The sequence below is a fragment of the Diadema setosum genome, chromosome 2 (assembly GCF_964275005.1).
Source record: "Diadema setosum chromosome 2, eeDiaSeto1, whole genome shotgun sequence".
NCBI lineage: Eukaryota > Metazoa > Echinodermata > Echinoidea > Diadematoida > Diadematidae > Diadema > Diadema setosum.
The window spans coordinates 45110531-45132844 of record NC_092686.1 but is presented as its reverse complement, the minus strand read 5'-3'; the positions used below and the strand labels follow the sequence as shown (position 1 = coordinate 45132844).

The 22314-nt window shown below is 40.0% G+C and overlaps 1 protein-coding gene across 4 annotated transcripts in view; it reads right to left on the bottom strand.

Annotated features, from left to right (window-relative positions):
• The window catches only part of LOC140246310 (filamin-A-like), a 141928-nt gene that overhangs the window by 4274 nt on the left and 115340 nt on the right, over positions 1 to 22314 (bottom strand). For all 4 annotated transcript variants that reach the window (XM_072325778.1, XM_072325780.1, XM_072325781.1 and 1 more), the window contains 16 exons: positions 14010 to 14142; positions 12865 to 13005; positions 11363 to 11491; positions 10621 to 10794; positions 10172 to 10324; positions 9528 to 9731; positions 8869 to 9021; positions 8250 to 8384; positions 6576 to 6740; positions 5335 to 5436; positions 4763 to 4900; positions 3993 to 4108; positions 3283 to 3415; positions 2457 to 2633; positions 1075 to 1293; positions 93 to 293 (listed from right to left, as the gene is read on the bottom strand). In XM_072325778.1, coding sequence (XP_072181879.1) covers positions 93 to 293; positions 1075 to 1293; positions 2457 to 2633; positions 3283 to 3415; positions 3993 to 4108; positions 4763 to 4900; positions 5335 to 5436; positions 6576 to 6740; positions 8250 to 8384; positions 8869 to 9021; positions 9528 to 9731; positions 10172 to 10324; positions 10621 to 10794; positions 11363 to 11491; positions 12865 to 13005; positions 14010 to 14142 — 2473 coding nt within the window. The remainder of the gene's footprint in view (positions 1 to 92; positions 294 to 1074; positions 1294 to 2456; positions 2634 to 3282; positions 3416 to 3992; positions 4109 to 4762; positions 4901 to 5334; positions 5437 to 6575; positions 6741 to 8249; positions 8385 to 8868; positions 9022 to 9527; positions 9732 to 10171; positions 10325 to 10620; positions 10795 to 11362; positions 11492 to 12864; positions 13006 to 14009; positions 14143 to 22314) is intronic.

Genomic DNA, 22314 nt, shown 5'->3' with positions numbered 1-22314 from the left:
GACTGGGTTGCACTGACAATGGAAAGTGTTAACGTAATTCAAAACAGGTCAATACAAGCCAGTGCTGATTGGGTCGATCTTGTTTCACCCACCTGCATCAGAGCAGTTGACCTGGAACTGACTCTTCTTGTTCAGGAAGGCCTTCTTCAGGCCCATGCCGCTGGATACCACCTTGCTGGCATCGGAGGTAAAGACCGGTGCAGCGAAGCCGGTGGTGGTGGTCGTCTTGACGATGGTTTCCACCATGACCTGGGAGGTCTCCAGGACACCGGCCTTACCACCCCGGGCTGGACCTGCACATGAAGATAAGTCCCGGAACAGTCTCTTCTATGAGTTTCCCATTCAGATCAACATTCTTGAGTTTTTCTTTATGTTACTTCTATGTTGCAAAGCACTTTTAACCCATTGAGGACGGGCTGATTTTGCTACAACATGCATTTGCCATAAGACACTTAAACGAGTATACTTGGGACTCATCCTCAACGGGTTAAGCATCACCATACAAGGGGAAAGGGATCGCAGGAAAGCAACTATCATCGTGACTGTAATGATGTTTAAAGCACGTTTTTCAAACCAGGATTGTTTTTGCTACTGTGACACCAGGGAATGAGAAATGACAGCTCTGAAGTTGTTAAGACAAAATTAAATGTCAGAATTGATCATTAATATTTGCTGGCTGCAATAGAAATGGTGCAATAATCGACAGTAACATGATTGTGATGCAGATATAAAGCAAACACAGTTATGGGTAAATCCATGGGCTGATCACTAGGAATTCTACAGGACAATGGGTTAAATTATTTCATATACTCACAAAATGTGACCAACACTCCTACAAATCCCACAAAAATATCAAGAGTGACACTTTTTTTTTGGGCAAAGCTTACATTTCAACATGAAATCAGAAGATATGTGAACTGTCTCCCTTGCTAATGGCTTTTAAATTATATCATTCTATGCATCTGCTTTGTCTAGCACAGGGGAATGAATTCTGTCTCCACTTCCACAGAGCATTCACCATTCATGCATGAAGGAGCATTGCCATGGCAACAACATCATCTTAGCTTCACTCACCTGTGATCTTGGCCTTGAAGGGACTGCCAGTAATGTGTGTAGGGCCGCCATATTTGATGGTGATCATGTACTCGCCGGGCTGCGTTGGCACGTACACACACTTGTAACCCTCTCCTACCTCAGTCACATCTAGCTTGACCTTGGAGGGGCCGTCGATCTGGATGGACATGGTTCCCGCACCAGCACCACATGTGTTGATGATGAACTCGCATTTCTCTCCTGGGCGAGATGAACCAAAAGACAAATTTGTTTGTAGGTTTTTTTGCATGTATCTATGCAACACTGTGTCAGAGAATCCCACAATCATGGAGTTAAAAGGGCATTCCAGACGATTTTCATAATTTCACATCATGTAGTACATAAATCGTGGCTCCATGTATAGATTTGTAGAATTTAATGTGGTCCTTGCGCACAGAAACCAATACTCTGAAAAAGCTTAAACAAATTACACTGAACAGCGTTGATGACATAGGAGCCTCACATGTTGCAAAACTGCAGCAGGGCATTTCCATTACTATACTGCTTGCTTTAATAACAAGTTCACCTGCGTAAAATCTATGCATACCTTCTTCTTTTGTTCACATCTGCTTCCTTGAGCCCCAACTCATGCATTCTTATGGTGAGGCTGCCATATCATCATCCCTGTTCATTGCAATTTGTTATCAATTTTGAAAACATTCTTATTCCTCCTCCCAGTCACTATGAATTCTGAAACTCTTTAAGTATAAATAGCTAATTTGTAGCTGTTCAAAATAAATGTAAAAGTCTGAAAATCATCCAGAGATCTCCTTTAACAGAACAAAGTTTGAACGACTGCTGGCAGTCCTACCTTTGCAATGTCATATGTCTTCAATCATTTGCATCGTTCAAAATACTCAAGACTACAGCAACCAACAAGTTTTAAATTTGCTTTCATTAACACTTTATTTCATTCACAGAAGTTAATAAAGAGGAAGAAACTACATGAAAATATTTGCATGAGCTTTCCATTTGCTTAGCTTGCAATTTCATTTGCATTCATTCTATTTCTTTATTCATTATTTTCTTCATGGAGTAATTAATTGTCAATCTCTCTTTCACATTTTTACTGCTGCAGTGTCCTATTTACAAAACTCATCTTAATCATTTATCACTTTGCTCAAACATTTCCTATCATAGTTATAGTGGGCAACACTGCCACTTTGGGATGTCATAGCTTTAAAAAACTCATAATCACCTATCATAAAGAAATATCTATAAACACACTGATACACTTCTGTGAAAAAAAGAAAGAAAGAAAGAAAGAGATATTCACTAAGGAAACCCCTTAGGGCCCAGTTTATGTATGTCTTTGTGGTCAAGAGCTAAATTCCTTGAGCCAACCAACAATCCACACCACTGACCTGTCTTGCCCCTCTCCAGGCCGTCACCGTAGGCATGGACGTGCCCGGGGTCGCCAACTTCCTCAATGGTGCCCACCCTGATCTTGAAGGGGCTGCCTGGGATGGGGGAGTCCTTGAAGTAGACGTGGACGAGGTGGATACCATTCTCCTTGGGTAGGAAGCGCACAGCATAGTTCTCTGTTTGGGGGTAATGATGGCAGAAGACTCAAGGCATAAGCAGATATGGCACATACTGTCAGAACTCTCAGCATAAATTAAAAAAAAAAAATTCAAACAACCTGTATTCAATAAGTACACATCTGCACTCTTTATCTTTCTTTTACAACAGATCAAACTGACATCTTTCTTCTTTTTGCACTCAAAATATCCAAAACAGAAACTTCCAGTAAAAGTATTTAGGACTTGATTGTCAGTGCCCCTTTTAGAAGCAAAACTGCCATGTTTTTACTTAAACGAGCAAGTGCAGGAGAAGGCAATAATTTTGGTTACAACCCACCCACTTCCCCATATTTCTCTCTCAGGAAGACAACAAACACAATTCTGTGCAATTCACTCATCCTAATTTCAGCACTCTAGCACAAGGTCCTTATGTATGACATAATCCTCTTGCACACAAACTTTAACTATTGGATTAATGAAAAATATTTCAAGAATCTTTTCTTTTGTTCCCAAGAGACATGAGCAGAAGTGGGTGCAGAAGGAAACTTCTCAGGATCAATGGCTCGTCAAATCACTTCTCTCAACAAACATGGAGAAATTGCACCTTACATTTCCCAATTTAAAAAACAACAACACACAAACAAACAAAGAGTGCAAATCGCTTTACCTTCATCAATCTCTGTGATGACACACTCAACATCTGCTCCTGAAGGAGCAACTGTCTTGGCCTTCACAAGACCTTTAGCACCATTGAGTTGGATGACAAATGAGCACGGCTGGTTGAGCTTGACACCAGTTTCCTTAAAGGGGGGGGGGGAGATATATGCAAACAAAATTATGCCAAATGTTATGTACAATGTCAAAAAGTAATCACACAGAAAAAGAGTAAGACATTGATTTGACTTAGTGACATAGGAGAGATATTAGTTTATGCCTTTTGTTTATCTATCATATCTCTAAAAGGATGAGCAAATGACTCAAATGAACTTTTCTGAACAAAAAAGTAACTCCTAGAACTAGCGTAACTTTTTAATGTAACTTAAACGTAACACCAGAAACAGAATTAGTCAAAATCTTGTTTTGCAGACCTCAAGAAAATGACTCTTGTGCCTTTGAAAAGTGACCATTTTTGTCTTTGATGTGTGCTCACCCATGCACGACTCATCAAATCATTTTTTATTTCCTCAAAGATTTAATCAATGAGTGTACAAACACCCTTGCCAAATCCTTGCTCAAAATCTTTTTTTTTTTTTGGGGGGGGGGGGGGGGGATAAAAAGTTGCAGCATCTAATTCGGGGGAAGTTACTTTTTTTGGTTGCGTTTATGTTGTTACACATCTAACATTAGAGACTGAAATATATATTATATCAAACTCACCTGCATGCTCGATACACTGCATCTCCTTGCCTCACCCATGGGCGGGGTGATGAAGGGCTTGTAGGGACTGTCTGGGATGGGCTTGTCATTGAACTTGATGTCAATAACATATTCACCTGCAATAAAAAAATTTGTCAAGTCATAAATCAGGCTGTATGATGGATAACAAACCTGCGCCAGATTAACATCATCACTGGCTTCATTTCTCAATGATTACAAGATGTAAGCTAAGACACATAGTCTCATGAAATAGTCCTGAGAGAAAAAAAAAATAGTGCGGGAATGCATATTTCAGACAAGTCCTAGTTATCGGATGTACAACTCATCAATGTATATCACTACGACACTACTAGAAGCATCATAGTCGGGTATGAAGAATGGCTGGAAATATTTAACTTATTACAGACTACTCTCAAGTATACCTTGGTAGGCGCGTATAGGAAATGCTTGTTATAGCAAGATCAGCTCATTCTCAATGGGTTAATCAGTAAATGCCCTTTTTGATGAGGATGAATTCCACAAGCAATCCTGCAATACATCTAGCTCATTGTACTCAAAAGACAAGCAGTAATATAAAGCAATCAAGTCCAAAAAGCCAGGTTTTATCATTGTGAACACAGCTTCAAGACTTCTAAAGATCAAGACCGATCATGTTTTTCTTCCTCCAGTTACCAGAAAGCTTCATAGCACAGAGCTTCAAATTAACCTTTGAAGCAAAGATAGATGTAATGACACCTCCTTAGCTCCAGAAGCAGTTTTTTTAAACAAACCTGGTTCTGTGGGTAGATAGGAGACCAGGTAGGAGCCATCCATATTGTCCACAAAGTTGATGGGGGCCTTGGCAGGTCCAGAGACGGTGACACCCAGCCTGCCTGGTCCGGCCTCACGGGTCCAGAGAGTGAACTCAGCTACACGGAAGAAATAGAGGAAGGGGGAATAATTATGATACATAAATACATCATGGAGTTTATAATGGCAAATAAAATGATCAGTAAAAATACAAATAAAACTATCAATGGATTTAATCGAACAGAATCTGTAATGTGAATGCATGTAACATTTCAGAAGAAAACTGGTACAAAATTAGACTTTGAGAAAGTACTATTGCCAGTAAATGAACTAAAACAATTACCATCATAAAATATTTGTTCTAAAAATGGCAAAAATTTTTTTCCAAAATTTAAACCCACTGTCACTTTGTCTTAATAGACATGCAAATAGTGTAAATCTTTACTACTTCCCCTGGAGTGAGAGTAGATGTCGCCCTCGCTTGAAATTTTAAGGCTCTAAAGGGGTTAAAACAGAAGGAATGAGAGAGCAGGAGACAGTCCAAGCTCCTTACCTGGCTGGTTGACCTCTCCTCGCTCAAGACCAGGTCCACCAGCATGGACCTTGTGGGCACCGCCCTCGCCAAATGGACCAACGGTGAACATGAAAGGACTTCCTGTTGGGGTAGAAGCATGATGGGAAGGGGTAGATAATATTCTTGATAAACATCAGGCTCAGGCATTTGATGGTAAACACTAAACAGGATAATATACTAATGTTTGTAAGTCGCTAATAGAATATCCAAAAGGTAAGTGGGTACAAAGATAAAAGAGACAGATTGGGTTGCTGTAAAACCAGTTGTTTTTTGCGTGCATGAAACTTTTACGAATTTTGTGAGCCAAGATCAGCGAAAGTAAAATGTGTATGAAACAGTGTTTTTTGCCTGCAGAATGCATTAAATGCCAGTGCCAATTTGTGAAAGTTTCATGTTGCGAAAAAAGCCATTGGCTCCAATACATCAAAGTTTTATGCCACAAATGTTCCGGTTTTACAGTAGTTGGTCATACACTTCCATAGAGAGAGGGAGAAAAAGTGAGACAATGAATGAGAGAGAAAGAGAGAGAAAGATATAGGATATATTGACATAAGGAATACTTTTGATATTTATGAGTAATGATAAGTTCTCTTCTTTTGATACTATAATCCCTGAATTGAGAAATCTTCCATTGAATTGTGATTGAAAGTAATACATCTTGTATTAACATTCCTATGCAGTCAGCTGTAAAGGAATCCCATTCCCACACATATCAGAGAACACAACACCAAACCCACTTACACACAGAGAGTACTACAGCTTTCATAGTTCCCAAACTTACATATGCACACATTAAAAAGGCAACTGTGACATTGTGGTGAAAGAGTGATATATTGCTATCCTCATTCAAGTAGTTTCTTCCTACTTCCTTGTGTAGTGCCAGAGGCATCTGACACCAGTGCCTAGCAGAGCAAAACTGAAACTGTCATTAGTGTGAATGCAACGTGCGTTTACTTGTGTGTACTGTGGCTGTATGAAGTCTGTAGTCTCAATGTTTTGTCTGGCTCTCGGCTGACAACAGTCCAACGTATTATTTCATAAAAGGTGTTTGAACAGCAATTCTCCAAGAACAACGACTTCTTGTAAGCGACAGCCAATCAGAAAACTGGATTCTACAAGGCACCTTGAGAACTGCCACTGCGGCGAAAGTTGCCATCATAGCAACTTCCATTGAAATGGAACCCACGCCTCCGGGCACACATTCAAACACTTGGTCTTACCTGAAACGTGCATGCCCTTGTTCTTGACGCTCACTGTGTGTACGCCTTCCATTGAGGGTACAAACTTGACGCAGTATCTGCAGTCAGGCTTGTCCACGATCTCGGCATCCTCCGTCTTGCCAGCCGGGTTGGTCACCTGGGCAGTCATGTCCAGTGGGTCAGTGCCTGAGTGACCAACGCAAATGGTGTGATCTGTTATGCTACAGAGTCACTGTGTGAGCGAGGTGAATACTTAGTCTCCGAAACTTCAGGCAGAAGTTGTAGGAATGCCGCATGCTATCATGAACAGCTGTATTGATTTCACAGAATGCTACGTTCTCCTGCAGTGCATGTGAACAGTCTGAGCTTCACACCACCAGCACACCAGTATCAGGTGACAAGTGAATGCGTTGGGAGACAAATTATCACCTATTACACTCCATCATGTTCTACCTCCCTCTCTCCCTCCCTCACAGGATTGGAAAGTAGGATGATGATTAATGACTGATCTTGTTGAGTTTCTTAATAAAAGAAGTGCTTTGAAATACCCACGGAAAACTTTCAAAGAAAATTTGAATGTGATTACCAAATCCAATTAAAAACCATTTGCCATTTAGGCTTCAATGCAATTTTCATATCCTTTACACACGTAATGACTACACTCATGCACTCGCGATAATTCCCCTAAGTGCACTGATGAATAAAAGAAGTTTCGTTTTCTCTGTACATTCAGAATAGTGCTCAGTGCATTAATCAAACAGAGACTGATATTGGCAAGCTCATATTAGACATGTCATATAAATGCATTGCAGTATTTTGGAAATAAGCACGTCCTAGCATTGCTGCCTCCTACCCATAGTACTCTGCAGATTGTTGGCTTGACACACTTAAAGCAAGTTTTACAGTCATCATTTGCTTGCTCTTATCAAGCTTTTCAAGTAACTCTGATCTTTAATGTTGTTTGACGATTTTTTCAATTACTATCATTTCACTTGATAGAGTGAAAGTGAAAACAGGGATAACAAAAGAGGCATCAGATAATAAAAATGTCATTTAGAATACAGCATTGTGACTATTGGCAAGGATCCCATCCACACAAGTCAGTCATGGCTGAAGAGAAATGCCACAACTTGTACACATAGCAAATTCGTGAATCTGCTGCTTTTTGTTTTGCAAACATAATTTTAAAATATGTATGTTTAAGTCAATATTTTGTACTAAAATTATTCAAATTTGACTATAATTCATTTTACATCAGCAACTAAACTTTCCTGCTTCAGTGTGTGACTTTCTGGATCCATTAATCTTTAAGATAAAAATCATGTAATTTATTGCACAATATTAAACAGCTAACACTACACATCCTCCTAAAAATAAAAGCCTCAAGGAATGCTTATTACCATAGCTAGGAGTGTTATCATGAGAAACACATGCTAACTGCTCCAAAATACATTTGTGCTGCAGTGTATGAACACTTGAACCTTAACCCACTGAGGACAGACTAATTTTGCTATAACACGCATTAAATTTCCCATAGACACCTGCCCTAGTATTCTTGGAACTCATCATCTACGCAGTTAAACTTCTGAATGCACACAGAGCATTTCACCATAGAACCAGGCCACTTGCACTGAGATCTGGCAGTAACACGGGAGCACTAGGGGGGGGGGGGGGGGGGGTGGGACTCCTCCTTACCTGGGATCTTAACGCTGAGTTCGCACTCGCTGCCAACGTTGGAGACAGGGATGGCCTTGGTGGGTCTGACCAGGGTCTCTTTGATGAGGGGCAAATCTGTGCTTTCTCCCTCCACTGCAACCTGGAATGGGCTGCCTGCAAGTCAACATCAAACAAGAAAACAATTACAAGGCAATCAGGACATCGGGACATTGCCAATACCACATCTTTGATTTCTTTCTTTAAGTCTCCACATTTTTTCCCAACTCCTCACCCATTTGTTGGGGCTAAAAGTAACCTGGCATGAATTTTAGTCAAGCAGTTACATAACATTAACACCAAATATCATGGCCTACTGTTTTCTTCAAGTGAGAGAAGACAGAACAAAAAAAAAAAAAAATATTCCAATCCCACTCACAGACAAAACTATGATATGAATGCCATTTTGCAACTGTGGTCTTGGAAGGGTAGAATTTCCTACACTAAAGATTTTCACAGTTGGGTGTATGTCAGAAAATGGTTAATTAAATAGAATGTAGGGAGGGAGATCTGAATTGTTTTTGTTTGCTTTGTTTACAGTGGTTGAGAATGAAAGAGGTGATTAAGGATGTGCTAATGAAGGTCATCAGTCTAACTATACCTGGAACGAGTTGGTCAGCATAGTGGACATTGACGTTGTAGGTGCCCGGCTCGGTTGGGGTGAAGGTAACTAGACACGTGCCATCTCCATTGTCTTCACAGTTGATGTCCGCTTTGCTCGGGCCCTCGATAGAGACACCGAGACCACCGTAACCTGCCAAAATCACAAAATGTTCGGGGATATTGGAGTCTGCTCAACAAAACCATTCAGGGTAAAAGTCAGTGATAGGCTTTGCATATACTCAACAAAATATATATGCTTCCCGCTATCTTCCTCTTTTATGTAGTCATTAAGAAAACCATCATAGATCGACAAGGAGATAGTTTCCTAGTTCCAGCACTCATCTTTGCTCTGGGGGACAAGAATGTACATGTGTAATATTGCACACAGCAATGCACATATAATTGAATGTTCACTGTCTACCACATTGGTCTTGCCCATCATGTAAACGTGGTGCTTACAAGAATAATATGCTCTCTTATGTTTCTTTAAAATGCTAACCTTCACATGCTTAATTATAAACTTGATATTTTGCTAAAATTGGTGAGCTTCTAGATGTCAGCACAACTTCTGATGCTGATGATTAAAAGCAATAAATCTGGGTAAGAATTTCTCGATGACTGAAACTCCTCCTTCCTCCAAACCCGAAAGTAACTTACCAGCATTCCTGGTGTCGACAAGGAACTGGGCCATCTGGCCTGCCTCTGCCTGCTTGATGCCACGGCCAGTGACCTTGACCTTGGAGGCATCACCAACCTCCTGGGCACCGACGATGATCTTGAACGGGCTGTTGGGGATGTGCTGGCCACGCTTCTTGACGCTGACTTGGTGCTCACCAATCTCCTTGGGGGTGAAGGTAATACCTGTTGCGCGAAAAAAAAAGAGGAATAAACTTATATTAACAATATCAATATATTGACAATTGTGATATAAACATCATAATGAGTACATCTACACAAGTGAAGGAACAAATTTATGCACATAATTTCAGTACATCATCTCAGTGAACTATAGAGGACATTAAAACATTCCCAGAAATCGATTACAAGCCCTGACCTATATATCCCTATGCAGTGTTCACTTGGTGCTGAAATGACAGAGTGTACTTTACAATTCTTCTTTTTTTTTTATTGAAAAGGATTGTTACTCAATACTAGATCTTCATTGCTTGAGTATAATGAATAAAACAAGGCTTTGCCACGAATACATCCTCATTTGTGGCAAAAGAACACATCTAATGGTATGTACAACATAATTATAGGGAAAAAAAAAGTGATGGTGATTGTGACTTGTGCAAACTTACCGATGTTTCCATTGGGAAGACGTTTGAGGCTGCATGGCTCCTCGTGTTTGGAAGGCGTAAGGATGGTGGCGGACAGCTGACTCAGATCAGTCTCAGTGATCTTGAGAGGAACATCACTGGGTGTACCGATGGACATGCGGCTGCCTGCCTTGTCTGGGGGGAAAAAAAATGGTGAGAAGAGATGAGAAACGACATCAAACCATAAGAAATCTGCAAGGTACTGTAAAACCAGAAAGTTTTGTGTGCACAAAACTTTCATGAATTTTGTGAGAAGCTAAGATTTGCAAAAGTAAAGTGCATGCAAAAGTGTTTGTCTCAAGAGAGGAATACTTCACGTATTAAATTTTACAAGATATTTCAGCAAATACCTCATGCATTATAATTCACTCGGCATAAAGTGAAATTCACAGCAATCCAATGGAGCAGGTATAAAGGGAGTCGGCCCTTACCAACAATCTGGGCAGAGAAGGGACTGCCAGGGATGTGCTTGTCGGCAAACTTGACCACGATGTCGTACTGGCCTGGCTTGGTGGGGAAGTAGGTGACGCTGCAGGTGCCGTCCTTGTTGTCGACACACTTGATCTCCGCCTTGGATGGACCCTCAATGGCCAGGGCCAATCCACCTGATGGACAGAGTGGACAGTGACCACAAAGATGGAAGGAAAGAAAGATGGGCAAAAACAGATAGTCAGAATGACAGAATGTATAAAATATCAAAGGAAACAAAGAAATATAGAGTGTAGAGACAGGTATGCATTGAGGAGAAAAGAGACAGATATAGTCATAGGCAATGTAAGTAAGAGGAGAAGAAATTCAAACTCCATATGTGATAAAGTGTTTATGGGCATGTTCAAGTAATGAATGGTAGTTGAATCACAACATTGTTTTGATCTAACTACACGTCTTTCCAGCTTAGTTTAGGGCATACAATGAATTCTGATGCACTAAAATATCACTGGAATGCTATCCAAACATTAGATCTCAGTGTTTGTGGCATCATTTCACTGGTATGTAGCCTAGCATCACAATGATTGTCCCCACCTGGCAGACAACATTGCAATGAAATACAATATCTAACATTAGCATAACATCACATCAGTTTAATATCCTAATATGATTTGTAGAATGAATTAAGAAGCACTGATTGACTTGCTCCCACCAGCCTTCGGGTCCCGAATCTAACGAACTCACCTGCGCCTGCATCTTTGGTATTGATGATAAAATGGCAGGGCTCCTGACTGATACCGTGGGTGAGGCCGGTACCGTAGGCCGTCACGTTGCCGCTCTTGAGCTCGTCCACGTGGAAGTGGAAAGGACTTCCTGTAAGTCCGGACAATAAAATCAAAGACATTGATGAACTACGAAATCTCTCATACAAGCAGGGTTGGCTGGAATGTTATCCAATTTATCATACTATCAGGGGAAAAAAAAAACAATAATATTCATGGAGCTAAAATATCAGTTGTCAAAATGGAAGACAGGCTACAGAGAAAGTTAGTTGACTTTGCACCATCAGCAACCATTGCGTAATGAAGATAGATTATTTTGAAGTTGTTTTGGCTCATCTCCACCCTTTACAAGTGTCCTTGTCTATCATAAGAATATGACATTTCTAAGTATGCGTCTTTGGCAGATTAAGGCATCACTTTCCACTCGGAAGAGATATGAACCCACTGCAGTTGTTTTATTTGACTTATGTATGTCTTGCAAGCAAAATATGTATTACTAGGAATTTGAAAGCAATGAAATTTAATGCGTTTATTGAGTGAACATAACTCCTCATACCATCCTCCCCATTCTTGGAGTTAAACTCCAAATCAGTCACATTCTGTCACCAAGGAAGGATAGTATGAAGCTCCAAAGTGCAGCGCAGGATCTACTGCAAAATCTGTAATGCAACAGGCACGCTGACTAACTGATGACACCACAACTGACCCGCTGCATGGGAGAGGAGAGCTAATCCAGACCAGACGCTAGCCTAATGGACGTTTGGCAGAGTGGGTATCTGAGGTGTCACAGATGGAACATGGAGCTGAAAACCCGCAGGAATGCCACGGTCTGAGCCCCTCTGGTCTATCGCTCATCTACGACAGCTCGCTGCCATCAACGGGCTCACGCATGATGGCCCTCTTAAGCACCCCTTGTCACATGCTTCCCATAATCCCCTTACATCCTATGTGCATATCTCTTGTCTATGTCACTCGCAAAAATGGCCTCGGAGCAGATGCAGCAATATGTCATGGGAAGGAAGAGATAGCTAAAGATAATGTCTGGAAACCATGGACTACTCTAGACATAAAAACAGGGATGGATCTTGTTTAAGAGGTTATCAGGATACTGCTCAAGACAGCTGATACTCTTTAAAGCTACTTCTGCAAATGGTGTCATCCTGAGAGATTACAGTTAAATACTTTGTCAAAATATCTCAAGACAGATTAAAAAAATGGTAGATAAAAAAACAAATTGAAAGTACAATAATGATGCACAAAGTAGCTATTCTTTTATATGTAAAATTCTGATAGGGCATTTACATCAATGTAGAACCCTGCGGTCAATTGGATAGAAATTCAATATGGTTGCACTGGTATTATTTGCATCAATCTAGGTAGCAGTTATCTAATGCATATCCACTCTGTAGATAGCGCTCAAAGCATCACAAACATTCAGATTGGACAGGACGATTGTTTCCATACCTGGAACATCTTTGCCGTTGTACTTGATGGACAACTCGTGGCGTCCAGTTTCCTTGGGGGAGTACTTGACCGTGATGGTGCCATCCTTGTTCTCAATGATGACCGGTACTTCTTTGCGGCGTGATGGTGTAATGACCTCTCCTAAAAGGTGCAAAGCAAAGATATAATAGATATGAATTGAACTGATATGAAAAGACATGAATTATTTAACAAATATCACAACCTAAAAGCATCACATCAATTTGCCACTGAGGTATATAAACATATATATACATTTTTTTCCCCTGAGTTTAACCAGTATAATCACATCCCCACGTATTTTTTTTTTTTTTTTTTTTGCTTTTGGTGAACACCATGAAAACAGTATTCACCAAAAAAAAAAAAAAAACATTTTGTATTTTACCACTGCTCCTAATTTCATGAGCTCTTTGTCACTGGGTGTTTTTGTTTCTCCTACATGAGGGGCACAAAAAATAGCCATTTGTGAAAAATAGACAATGCTAGATGAACATTATAAAATGTGGAAAATATGAATGTATCATTGTTAGGATATCAGAAAGAGATGGGGAGATATCTGTAATACAGAGGAAGAGACAGATCTGAGATGGTAGGATGACAAAAGAAGAGATTGAAGAGATTGAAGTGGATGGACAGAGTGAAAGATTAATCATCGGTAGGCTAGTTTACAACCATGTTCAAATTTCTGTCTGAATATTCCCCAGAACCTATAGCAATGAGCTGTTGAATTCATCTGTAACTGTTGAACACATTTCAATACCTGGTATCCACATTGCATGCGTTAGTCGATACTTTGTTAAGTACTACGCCTTGGGCAACTTTTCTAGACGTCAGGAACAACTTTAGTTACTATGAGCAGTAATCACATTGTATCATAGCTATATATGGGTTCAATCCAGACAACCAACACCAGAGAGCTTGCCAATCCCTGTCTGACATAGCAGCAATTAACGTATGCTAACTGGATTCTAGTTACTGAAGTGCATTTGATCGTGACAGACAATTTGAACAGCTACTTCCAAGGAAAAAAAAAAGAACATCTACAACTTTGCACATATCATTAAACTGGTAAAATGATGGCTGCTCTCGTTATTCCAAGGAATTTAGTCACTTTGAGGCCACCTTACCTGTGATGCATCCTGACCCAGCTCCGATGACTGGGATAACCAGGTCCAGTGGTCTGCAATCCTGGGGCATGGCGGACTCCACGGCCTGTACTGTTTCTGGCTGGATCAAGTCTTCTGGTGGTCCTGGCTGGGCCTGTATGGGAGACAAAATTCAATGATATTGGTCCTGAATCCTTAATGTGAGAGTTAGACCAGGGCTTACATCTGATCCATAACATACCAAAACTGAAGAGCAGACATGGTTCATATCTGGCACAGTGTAATAAACATCACCACTACTTCCACATGATATCAGAGTATGTGGTAAACACAAAATAATGGTACTGGTAAACAAAATGCAGATTTAATTTGCAGATCTAAAATGATCACAAAAATTACAAAATTTGACCCGTAAAGCACTATTGCACCTGTAACAACTGCATTGAGACTACCACCGGTATATTGATGGTGAACAGAAACAATCACTAACACAACGCAAACACACACAGCTATTAAGTCAAAGGAGTCTTAATACACACAAAACACAGACACAGACAGACACACCCACACACCAAGACAAACTCCTCAGACATTAACATTCCTCCCATAAATCTCGAGTGATTTTCACACAACCAAAGATGAGCCTCAAAACAAAGGATATAAAGAATCATGACATGACTGTCACCTACTCTATCACTGAAAAATTCACCAACTAGCTCTCAAACAACAGAAGTCTTTACCCCTGTTGGTTTTCACGACACACTGAGTCCTGAGCACTCTTGTTTCATCTAACATCCAAGAATTCAGGGGATATGGGAGTGCTGGTAATATTCAAACCGGACTGTGTAAATACTGTATAAACATGTCAACGTTATATGAAGCCCAAAGATGGAGCTGTTTACATCTTAATGCATTAGGAAATGACAGCGCTACCAGAAAAGAGCAGAGACATTTCCACAGGTCTGTCACAGGGAAATAAGAGGTCATGTCCCCTGGACAATCATTTCAAAATCTACCATCCTACCCCTATGCTCATTCCAAACTCTTTCCATTCTGACACAGTTTACTTTTTCAGAGCATCACCACTATTCCAATTGTATAAGATGCCTGTAATTTGATGTCAAAATGTATGTACATGAAACATCGTGCTATCAAACTGAAAGCTAACTTGGTCAAAAACAATATCATTTACTTCATGTTGTTGAGCATTCAAAGCATTTTCAATCAGCATTTAGTCCTACACAGTACTGTAAACAGGTGTATGAAATATTTCATTACCTCCGTTGAAAAAAAAAGACTGCACTACACAAATTACATTATTACTTATACTATAGTATAGTATCCAAGTTTTACAATGGATCACACCCATGTTAATCTCAATACAGGAACTACAATTTATGAAGAAAAAATTGGAAAAAAATAAACAATCAAACATAAAGTCCTTATTTACAGATCAATGCACAGAAATTTGTCACTGAAGTGAAGTACCAACAATATTATTTTCATTTCATTAATTTCCATATCTTAGTACCAACAATAAAAGCATTATCTTTATCTTGCAGAACCTGAATCATCAACTTGTTGAAACTCTGTGATGTCACTTTGTACAAGACAATCTAGTTTGAAGCTTTTAAAACAATTAATGCTAGTGTTACTGGTTGATAGCTTATCAAGAACACCGATCATCATATTATCAAGAACTTTTATTTTCATTATTATTGTCATACGAGCCCTTCCATTACCATGCACATTAAAAATCCAAGGCAACAATGAACTGCATAGTTTCCTACTGACATTAGCAGTGTTATGATTAATATGACAATTATAGGGGGAAATGCATTTAAAAGCATTATTTTACACCAGAGATCATTGACAGTAAAACTGTCGGTAAAGAGTTTGACAGTTTGATGTGAAGGCCTCTTTGAGTTGAGTGCTGCCCTACCAAGTGAACACAAGGCAAGATTGCATTTCCAGCAGGGCCAACAAGATATTAGCGCAGTATGTACCGAGCTGACGCACAAAACCGACTACGGTCCACGTGACACTTATTGGCCGTGACAGTGACTCCCGTAGGTGGCATCAACTCTTGGCACGGATTAACCAACAGCTGTCATTAACCTATCTAAATTCGACCCGTCATGATGTAAGACCAGTGACACTCGCCGTGACAACAGACCCAATTGGACCGGTACGGAAAAGAATGCGTGTACCCCTCCCCCTCCATGCCACCCTACGCGTTGGAATGTTTGCCGGTAATTAACGGTTGACCTACAAGGTTGATTAATTGTTATTCTCTACATGCATACTAAGGTAGGAGGCACATCATGTCGTTACATAGAGAGGAATGCCACACAGTCTTGTAGGTGCTGCATGTACCTTTATCTTTTACATGCCTTGTCTCAGTAATGTAATGTGCCTTACCTTGATTGTACGGTGTATGATAAGAAAACCCATCTCATTAGAAATAACTCAAAGACTATTTTTCTGTATTTTTTTTTCCCTCCAGAGCTGATTTCAATGTGACATTTTTGTTCCAAGTATGGGTGGTAGATCATTTTGAGACCCGAAAAAGAAAGAGTTATATAAAACACAATTCTTTGCCCCCATTCCCCTCTTCACACAGCTTGACCCGTTGAGGACGAGTCCCGAGTATATGAATGCTCTCGGGCAGGAGTCTATGGGAAATGCGTGTTGTAGCAAAATCAGTCCGTCCTCAACAGGTTAAGTGACATCTTTAATCAGATAAATCCATTCAAATATGGAGCATTCACTCATACTTTGCTAATATCTGAAATGAAGTAAACATGTTTGAACACCAATAAGGCAATTAAAATAGATTTCTGGTATGCAAACCTATACATCTTGTCACCCGCATCTAGATGGTACTGAAATCAGATGTCTCTGGAATGCTCTTAAAATCAACTTTGGGAATTTTGCAATGTGGTCAAAAACTACACACTGAAAAAAAAAGAAGATCACTAGCTTGTGATTTTACAGTAAGTCTGTATGTATCAGTCAACCACTGAGGAATCTTCCATATCTTATCTACTGGTCTTAACCCGTTCCATATTAAATTCTGAAATCCCCATAGGTTTAATACACAGGCCACCAGGTTCCCGTATGGAACGGGTTAAAACTGTCTTAGCAAACCAGCAAAGAGTACATTACATAACAGACTGTATGTCTGGCAAGTTTAGGACTGTTTTTGTAAGTTTATTTTAAGTCTCACTATCACTGGCAACTTGTAAGCAAGATAGTGCACATGTTTTCAAAGAAACTTTGGGACTGTCAAAAGAAGGTGTGGTATCACAAGAGTTTGGTCTACTAAAGTACTTTTAATTCTTCACTCCACTACAGGACTGGCAATCCCTTTCTCAACCTGGCTTGATCTCCTGCAAATATAGGTTTAATACCTTTAGCAGGTCCTCTCTGGAAATATTCAGAGGAATTCATCCAATGACGTATGCTGGCATAACTTGTATAATTTGTGGGTTAAGGGTCGTGGATACGCAGTCATGTTCCACACAATGTTAAGACTAAATATAGTGCAACAATGCACTGCATATAGCTGTCCAAACTTTATGTGAACCAGGGGGAATGAGGAGCCTAAAAATAGACAATGATTGCTTAAACCCATGTTTCATGACACCCCAGGTAAAGGATGAATACCACCCGGGCGGAGATTTGACACCCTCACTAATTTTCACTCTGACGCATCGGGAGGTACCCCGATATGAACACTACTATGAACTTCCACTGCCAAGTATTAACCTCATGAATACCATTGCGTCAATAAAGAATGTACTGCCCAAACGTGATGGCTGCAAGAACTCTCAAAGCATTTATCGGCGGCTTTCGCAGTCATCAAACTGAATAGGTAAACTAGCATCCACACTCTTGATGTTTTTTCCCAACACTGCACACTGGCACTGGTCTGACATCCCAGCCCAGTAAAAATCAATGTCGGGCAGGCCTGTAACTTGCCAGGAATGGGCCAGTACAAAAAAGGAAAAACTGGGTACCTACTGGTCTAACAGGGACAGGTCGCACCAGTAGAAAAAATGGGTTAGTGTGCAACCCTGCTTTTTCACACACTTTAACTGCACTGAAATCAGCTCTATTCTTTCCAAACTCATTCCAGAAAGAATACCCAATCACAAATGGTACACTATGAACTATCCCCAGTTATGATCTATTTCTTTGGGAGGTCTTTTAGGAATACTAGAAAGCCTTTACAGATGCTATTGACTCACATCCTTTATGCTTCAGCCCAATTGTTTATGTATTTGGGAACTATCATCATGTTATTTAGAAACTTGACTGTTTGAGTTGATGATCAGTGACTTCGGTTCTCAAGTTGGTAAAGAGATGTCCTCTTATATCTTCAACACCAGCATTTCTGGGCACCTTGACATATGGGATAACACTGCAGGGAGTGGACCAGTCTGTACACCAGTGGAGAGATCATCTCCCCCCCCCCCCCCCTTTCACCGATTTGGCTTCTGGCCAACACAAGAAGAGCCCAGATCAATTTTTGCCCAGCAGGGTTGGGGCGCTTAAGGCCAGGAAACATCATTGATGCTGACAATGTTATCGCCCAGTGGTATTTTAATGAGAACGAATGATAAATGAGGAACTTCCTTCTTCTAACACAAGAATAGCCTGGGATGCCATAAAACATTTCAAGGCAAATCACATCAACTTTTGTCTTAAACATAATGATCACGACCAAGAACTTACGCAAATTTTCATACATCACTGTACAGAAATATAAAGTATTTGATATGACTGCAAGTATTGCAAGTCTATAAGTCTGTCAGTTATTTGACTGTCAAAACATTGATCTTAAAACAGTTTTCAATTCTTAATATTGCTGGCCCTCATTCTTTGAGAATGTGTGTACTTTTTTTTGAACACCTTTCCCCAATCTTTCTTTTTCTTTCATCTCTTACATATACAGTTGTAAATATATACCCCCTTTCCCCCCCCCCCCCCCCTCTCTCTCTCTCTCTCTCACTCTGACTGTACCCCTATCTCTGGGGGTCTCATGTCAAGTGAAGATATCAGTCAGCACTGCTAACTTACATGGGATCACATGATTGGATGCTATGCAAGGACTGCAGACTGTAATTTGATTCTCGATCTCTCTCTTTGTATGCTATACTACTCTCTTACAAGATGCAGTTTGGAGATCTGTGTCTTCACATCTACACCTGCTAACATGACAATAGGCTACACAGGATTCCATAGTCACCTCATTCATTATTCACTGCTTAACCAAATATAAAGCCAAGGGTGCACAAGGTGCTTCTTAGAAAGGCAAAAAAGGATCAGAACTTTTATCAGATCTTTCTTTCTTTCTTTCTTTTTTGTCTGAAGGACACAAAGTACAATGTGAGTCAATAGACAAATTTCCACAAGATTCACATATAAACATTTACAACATTTTTTTTTTCATGAAACCCTGGCAATTGCAAACAGTGAAGTAGCATTAAAGATATTTATGCTAAGATGAGGCATGAAATGAGCAGCATCAGAAGACAAGAGCATAAATAATGAGAGATGTCTCCTAAGAAAGCATGTTACAAATCATCAGGAACTGATGAAAATTGAACCAAATAGCTTGTCCACATTTCTCTTGACTTGAATACAAATCAATTGCCACTTACTAGTACTGACGGAAAAATCATCCCTACAAAACTATAATTTTACTGAGAATCAAAATGTATTAAATTACAACTGTTCTGTCATCTAATCAGTGAGTTAACAGTTCAAGGACGAGGAGGATGAGAGGGAGGAGGTGGGGGTGGAGATACCACCATGGAGAAGTTCAAATAAACCCCCAACTCCTGCACAGCCTCATGACCCATCATCTGTTGTTTTTCACCTGAAGGGTCCCTGACATTTGTCTGGGGCAATCGTTTTGCTGGCGGCCCCCCGAGAGTCGAAGCAACTGACACAGCAGTCAAAAGCCAGAGATGACCTGGCTCTGAGATGAGGGAGAGGGGGAGCCCCAGGCTCTGATTTGCCTGTCATTGATACACCAAGTGAGCAGCTCCAAGCTCATTTCATGCTCTCTACTGGTATCATTCCTCATCAGCACAGTATAAACTGTAAGGTTTGGGGTTAAGGGGAGAGACACCTTACACATATGGTTTGACTGGAGTTAAAGTTTCCTCTGGTACACCAATTTTTGCATTAATGATAGATGCAGAAATGCAGAGAAATATCAATTTTCCTCTCATGCCCAATATTCTGTTAAACACTTACAAAGTAAATAGAATTTAACAGAAGTCAGCACTTTTCATTGTAAAATGTTAAAAGCACCATGATACAAATACTTCCACAAAGCAAGGGCAGTCACAAGCAATGTTTGCCTTCTTTGCTTGGGGATCGTATATATAGACTCACAAAAAAAGATTATATGTTACTAATACCAAAGGTTTTCTGATTTCTTATTCTATCATAACCCCAAACAGCAGAAAGATCTAATTTGCATCTACAATGCCTGTTTGTCATTTATGTACTTTCTTCTGCTTGCAAACCGGAGGAAAGATATAGTATTGTAAAGATAGGTCTTTTAAACACAAAAAAATTGAAATGCAACCAGTCAAAACTCTAACATTCTTACACTATTTTTTTTTTTTTGCTCTCATCTTGAATATCACAGCACTTGCAAATTGATGACTAATTCTATGTGATTATTTCTCATTGTTTTAATGAAATAATTGTTCTATTTATCAATGATTTAGTTGATTGCCGCTTGATTGGCTGCTTGATTATTACTCATCTACTTACTTTTATCAATATTTTGGTAAAATATGGGTATAATAGTACCGAAATGAAAGAAACACTGCTTTGGTATAGCAACCTTTAGAAACAACTTTTTGTACGAACAAACACTGCTACCTGAGTGCATCTGTCCCAAATGCAGATATATGGGCAGGATCACGAGACTGAATGCATGATAATCATCATGGTTGTAAGTCATTTGAAGGCTATGCATTCCTTGGTGATATTTTCTCAAGGGAGTAAAGAGATAACAATATGCATAGGGTCATTAGTAGGACACACACACATATACAAGCATTCAGCCACAAGATGGTGCCCCTTGTCATCACCTGTGGGACAGACACCACAGTACAGTCCTGGGGCAGTGTCAGGGACGCTGCGTGCCAACTCGGTAGTAACATAGCCCCAGCCACTGCTCACCGCAAGGAAATACGGCACTCGGTCCATCCACGGAATGCAGACAAAGGCAGATCTTATGACAGACAGCACGGCTTAAATTTCCTTTTTCAACAAACACACTGTCACAAATAGGGATGCTCACTTTAACGAGAGTAATGTCCCCAACCACAACAAGATAATCATAACATGCATGTGTCTGATGACCCTGGGGTATGCCTACACAGACTGACAGTCCAATCTCAACAAACAGTCATAATATACTGGGACATTGATTATTGTTACCCCGCTCCTTCCAGGAACCTTGTATGCCAGGTTCCTGTAGCATCAATACATAGAAGGGAACCTGGTGTACCAGGTCCCAAAAATGAACACTACGGAGTGTCTGCATTTGGGTCTAAATTCATGTTTGTGAGTATTATATACTGAGTTGAAAAATTATGACAACATATTATGCAGTATAACAAAAGATGTTGCGAGCCCCATGCACACTATTCATATCTCACGTTTGATCGACATTTTGCACTGATTGATGGCACATGCAGTTAATCATAGAAAGAGTATCTTCTTCTGCACAGGCAGGTCATTAACCTGTCCGTTCTTTGTCGATGGGCAAAAAGATTTTGTTTGGGGACATTCAAGGCTCACAGATAATTTTGGAAGGATTGGGTTGATACAAAGGGCACAATCTCTGATTCCTAAATATGAATGCTTAACAAACAATAAGCATTGCAAAAGACTAAGATGAAGTGATTGTACATTGCAGAAGATGGCAGCAGTACATTTCCTTTGTTGAGGAATCTATGGAGCATTGAAAAGAAATCTCCCGAGTCTTTTCATCAACAAGATGTTGAAGTGAAGCAGAGTTGACTGATGGCTCTATATTCCAAGCTTATTTATTAAGTGTTGAAATCGGCTTAAACTTCTACATTTATTTAATAAAGTAGCCTTCAGTCATATGTGTAATCTTCCAATGATAATATCCAAAAGCATGAAACTTTGAGTGTTGTACTTCAAGGATACCAACACTGAACAAGACTGCACACTGCCATGATATCAACTGACTCTTCATACACTTCTAGGGGAAAAAAAAAGGTCAGAAAAGAATGATGAGAAACACATTTGATGGTGACATATA